Source organism: Acyrthosiphon pisum, chromosome A1, assembly GCF_005508785.2.
Source record: "Acyrthosiphon pisum isolate AL4f chromosome A1, pea_aphid_22Mar2018_4r6ur, whole genome shotgun sequence".
Classification (NCBI taxonomy): Eukaryota; Metazoa; Arthropoda; class Insecta; order Hemiptera; family Aphididae; genus Acyrthosiphon; species Acyrthosiphon pisum.
The window spans coordinates 14,390,795-14,396,852 of NC_042494.1; the positions used below are offsets into that span (position 1 = coordinate 14,390,795).

At 26.2% G+C, this 6,058-nt stretch overlaps 1 protein-coding gene across 2 annotated transcripts in view; it reads right to left on the reverse strand.

Moving 5' to 3' along the window:
- Positions 1–1,500, reverse strand: part of LOC100159832 (transferrin) — a 16,461-nt gene extending 14,961 nt beyond the window's left edge. The window contains exons 1-2 of one of the 2 annotated variants that reach the window (XM_001946446.5): positions 1,229–1,500; positions 1,033–1,144 (exon numbers count right to left, since the gene is read on the reverse strand). In XM_001946446.5, the coding sequence (XP_001946481.2) occupies positions 1,033–1,144; positions 1,229–1,301 (185 nt within the window). In that variant the 5' untranslated portion in view covers positions 1,302–1,500. Of the gene's footprint in view, positions 1–1,032; positions 1,145–1,228 lie in introns of those variants that run through there. The other variant, XM_008186043.3, reaches the window with a different exon arrangement.
- Between the last annotated feature and the right edge of the window lie 4,558 nt (positions 1,501–6,058).

Sequence of the window (6,058 nt, forward strand, 5' to 3'; positions counted from 1 at the left end):
AAGCAATGTAACCTATAAGTTATTATTTTATTATTATACACACTGTTGAATATTTTGCAACTCTCTATGGTCAGGTATAAATTTACTATTTTGGTACACTTAAAATTGACACTGTTTATAATATAGACGCAAATACCAAGAAGGGTTTGAATTATTAAATACATTTAAAGCCCCCCTCCAAAAAAAAATTATATACACATCTGCAGTAATTATAAAAAAAACATTTATTTTTTTAATAAAACAGATTTTAGATGGATAACATTTTGTATAGTCGATTACTGAGGAGTGAGGACGGTAATTGTCTTAGTACCTATACCTATTACTTTTATTTCTATTAGTTAATACTAGATATTTGTCCAATAAATTATTTAGTCGTGTTTCCCACATTTTTTGTCCTTATTGCTTTAGGACACCAAATAACATCAGAAGCATTCAGAAATTGATAATATTGATGATATTAATGTTTTTCAGACGTATAGCTATGGTAAACCTCTGACATAATAATTAATAATTATAAAAATGCATTTAAAATAATATTTTTTCCGTTGAACTACGGATTACACACAAGACAATAGGTACAATAGAAAGAAAAATATGGGAATATTGCTGTATTTTAGGTGTTAATATGCCCCTGAAAATAACTTGGCCTTGCGTACTTTATTTTACACACATTATTAATTATGCTAGGAAGTATATTATGTGTAAATATTTGTTATTTTTTTTTTTTACAAGAAGACGTCAATTTTGACTTACAACTACACTTAAATATTATTTAATTCTTCTCACCAATTCAACATAGTAAATATTAATCCAAAATTAAATTGTACAGTTTCCATTAATCAATTAAATTTATTAAATTTACCTAACCCTAATAAAAAATAAAAATTCCCCTTTAAATTAATAACCAGTGTATTAATTATTTATTAACTGTTGATTAAAAAGCAATTGTATAGTTTTTAGTTTTATCAAAAAGTCATTTATTAAAATATGTACATTTTTGTTACGATGTTAAATAGTTTAAATGTCACTTACTTATCAGTTGCGAATACACATTCGACTTGACTAGATTTTTCTATACTTAAAGGAGGACAATGATCTCGGGTTTTGTCATTTCCTCCGTTACTCGTAACCACACAAATTTTGTCTGGAATCATTAATTTTGAAAATGTATATTATGTTATTTGTTTTGATAAAAATGAATCAATATTTTTAAATTTATAAGACTTACATTTCAAATCAGCATTAGTAAAAATTGGAAAAACAAATATCCACAGTAAACGGTGGATAATGGCATAAACCATTGTTTAAATTGAAAACAGTATAGGTAATACACCTAATAAATATTTAAAAATGGTTTTCACTGCTTTTAATCACATTTTAATAATAATTAATAAGCTACCAATACACATTTTTATATTTACGTACCATCGCTATTAGAATATAATATTATGAATCAATGGTAAAACGATGTGTTTGTGTTTACGGTTAACGTGCTACTAAATAAAATATTAAGATTAGATAAAAGCCGGTCGTATAACTAGTATATTTATAATACCCATATGTTTAGTTTAACATTGCGCATGAACAGTATAAAGTTGGTTGAATTATTTGGTTTCTCGTTTGCCTTGGTAAGCAATATCAGCTGCTGTCTATATAGTATGGGATAGTGCATAATGGACTGTCCAACACGAATTATACGTGCGTATTTAAACTACTGTTGATGACGGTAACATTAAGTGCATTCTTCAAATTTTAGGCATGGAAAATAATGAGACCACGATATTTTTTAACGGTTATATCGAGCGTTTTCAGTTTTATTTTATTGAGGCTGACTTTTAAATTATTTATTACTGACTATAACTCACAGGTGGGTAATATCATAAATTATATTCATATTGTATTGTTTAAGAAAATAATAGTAAATAATTTGAAAAAAAATATATGCTCGTAATAAAACATTTTAAAATCGAATAGGTTTCACGATTATGAAAACTATTCGTAATACATTAGTCTAATACATTTTTCAATAATTGTTTAGCATTTAAAATATATACTATAAAATGCACCGTTAACGATTCGGTTCAGATTATAGGAAATAAACATGCACAATTTAAATTATACAAAAATCTAATATACTTTTTTTGATTAGAAATTTCATTTATATAGGTAGTTGCTCGAGGCGTGTTTGTGTTAAACGTTAGTATCATGTCATAACTATCGGTAGGAGTGACGTCTGTAACTTGTCTAATTTCACAGACGCTAGATAAAAGTTTTGACTTGAATTTTACATAATCATTAATACAGCCTTAATAAATGGTTATTAAAATATTTCGTCATATTTAAAAATTTAAAAATATCATTTTTGCATACACAAACCTACATTTTTTTTCACATATTATTGTATTGAATAATTGATTAACCGTAGAAGTATAATCTTGTAGAATACATCTTAATAGTTTTACTGCTTTTAAATCAATGGAATATAAAAAATGTATCTTAACTTTTTTATTCATTACTATTGGTGATTTTACTTTATTAATACCGTAGATACACAATACAATATGAGCATATTTTACTATTTTTTTTAAACTTCATTTAAGTACTTGCTTACATAAATTAATAATATTTGCTCAAAATATAGCTACTTGTAATAATACGTTATGATTGGGTATAATATTGTGTTGATCTAGAAATTATTGTTAACGTAAATTTTAAATTAGTTTCTCTGTACTTAATCATTTTTAAAACTAATCATCACCAAACCTGCTACATTTGAAATATATTTTCTATTATTGCATATTTTATGTTATTAGTAAAACTAATTTTATATTATTTTATGTGTATTGTGTATTGTTGATATGACCTTGTACATATATAATATGTTTGTACGTAGTAACTAGTACGTACCTATTATATGTATAAATATCAAACAAATTAAAATAATTAAGGTACCTCTAATATTATGTAGGGAGTGAGAAGAACAAAATAGTATTTGGTACCTATTAGGTAGATACTTTTTTTTATGTATTTACAATTATTTACATCAGGTATAAATAGCGTGATTATCGAATCTTTTAACGTGCAATGATAATTTAAAGTAATACATTAACTTACGAAGATGAAAATGAAAATGAATATATTTGTGTGTATTTCCAGTCATATTATCCTTAAGAATAGTTTAGCCTTACAACTTAAATAAGTATTCGATATTTAAATTAAATAAAAAAAAATAATTTTAAAAGCAAAATAACCTGAATCCTATAACATAATAATACGTATACAATCAAAAAAAGACTATTGTCATTTGTATTTTTTGTTGAAGTATAATAAATTCTTCTACAATTTGTCTAAAGACAATTTAAAGTATAAAAATGAAATATTATTATATAATAATTAATAAGTTATGACCATTGCATTGTCCAGTAAAGATATTAGTTTATATGCAATATGTATATATGATTAAGCAACATTATGTTATAACCAGTTTATGAAATTAAAAATTTGAATAATTATACGCTTCTATGTTATGGTACATTCATACAATACATATTACTAAGAACTAAAAAAATATAATATATATTTTAATTATAATTTTTTGAAAATAAAAATGAACAGTTTAATTTGAAAAATGTATTTATTTAAATAGTTTTCGATACTTAACAGACTATCTATATAATTTTTATAAAACCATATTATATTAAGGAAAATGTAAGTAATTATAATGCTTTTTTGATTGGAAATCATTACTGTACTATTGTTTTAAATTTATAATATATTTGATGTATTCTTGAATTTTTCTTTTGAGAATTGTTATAAATTCTTCGACAAGTTTAATTAATATCATCATTATCCATTTATTTTGTACAATTCTTACTATTATTTTTTGGAACGAATCTAGTTACAATAATATTTATTTATTAAGTAAATCAAAATACATTATATTTATATAGTATTAAGTATGTAGTTATACATATGAGTATTTTATTGGCAATGCAAATCATAATTTAAATAAAATATTGAAAATTTATATTCTGATGCAGTGTGTATCAGTGAATGCACTTGTGGTATAGTATAATTTGAAATTCGATTAAATTTGAATAACATGCGATATAAAACTTATTATTTTTAGTTATTCGACGATATTAATAATATATTAATATAATAGATATCAATAACGTAACTTTAATATTGTAAAATACTTTTTAAAAGTGATAACCCATATGGCTATAATATGGTTACTACTAAAAAAAAATTGATTTTGTAACATTTCAGGGAGATCAACTTAATCATTATTTTTATGTAGAAGATAACAAAATAATAAAATAAAATCGTTAATAGATGTCAAGGTTAGTTGACAAATTTATTTCATTTCAAATATTATTACACATGGTCGTACTAATTATTTTATATAATATAGGTACCTATACAATTTTTAAATAGATTTTTACAACGATTGATGGATGTTATCTTATTTTTTTTTAAATAGATATATTAGTACAACTCAGTAGTGTGTTATAATACTAGGTCCGGGCCCAGAGTACAAATCAAGGGAAGGTGGGCATTCATTTGAATATATGTAACTCAGATATTTATCTTGTAGATTTTTAATTTTTTAATTATTTTAAAATCCATCATTGCGCTTATTGTGAAACTAAAATTAAGATTATAAATAAAAGTATCAACAGTTTTTTAATTTCTCTTATTTGTATATAATATAATTAACTTATGAAAAATATTATTAAGCTCCAAGTAATTGATATAAATAACAAAATCTAAACGCTGTTTAATAGTTACATTCTTAAATTATTTGCAAAACGATAAATTATTGTACTATTATTTATGTAAATTTCTCTAAGAACAATCAGTAAATTTGATTCAATCGATGTCCTTACATCCTAGAAAAAACAATCCAAATTTTTACACGTCTTAAAAACAAATTATTAGATTAAATATTTCTTGAACAAATTGTAGAATTATGTATGTGTGTGAGGTTAAGAAGTTAGAGAAATTACACAACCTTAATCCGTTCCAGATAAATTAGTTCCATATCCATCTAACAAAATTAATTTGGATATTATCTATTCAAATTTTAGAAATAATTCATTAAGGATTTGAAATGTTTAACAATTATTTATTTAAGGTTAAAAACTAAATACGATTTTATGTACCTACCTACCTGATTCAAAATTTAAACGAGTTGTTTCTCAGTTATTAAAATTATTAACTCAAAAACTACTCGTTCGAATTTTTATTCTCATACGTCAAGATGTTCAAAAAATTATCCATTATCTAGTAAATAATTTACATTTGAAAAGTAGGAGTTTTGTTTGAAAAGCAGAAGTTAGTGGTAACAGTGTGGTAACAGGACGGATGTTGTTCCTCTGGCTGCTCGTAGATCGGGGCTACGGATTGGCTCCTCTCCTCTACGGGAACAACTAGTGGCGTATCGAGTACCAGCGTTGAGGTTTCAATTAGCCTGTTCCTCGCCGTCTGGTATAACAAGAGGTTACCACCAATATGTAGTTTTGTATAGCTAGTGGTTTGACCAACCAGTGATTTGATCAGTGGTTGATCTATTATTTGTATAGCCCGCCGTAGTTGAGTACGAACGATATGGTTGGTGGCTCTCTACTGGTGACCGTGCGTCCGTACTGTCATGTAGGCAACCCGCTAAACGTCGGTCGGCGGTTGTTGGTTGATCGTCAACGTAGTGCTTATTCTGCCGGGGCTCGGGTAGGCAACACGTCAAACCGCTGGTTGTCACGGCGTATATTTTTGTGTTCTTAATAATAATAATTGTTGGCTCTATAAAGAGCTTTTTTTATGGTAGTTGCGGGCACTTGAGGCTGCTTTGTAACAACTTACAAAATTAAATAGCAAACACTGATGACCCTTGTTTTGACCGATTTTTATAAAATTGCAGGGTATTTAGTGTTGAATAGAGCAATCCTCAGCCAGCCCCAAAGAAGCACTGATATTCGGGTCGTGAGGTGTTATAGAACCGTGTCTGATAGCCATGGGTGCTCAGGTCCTGACTAGAATTTCCCCACGTACCTTC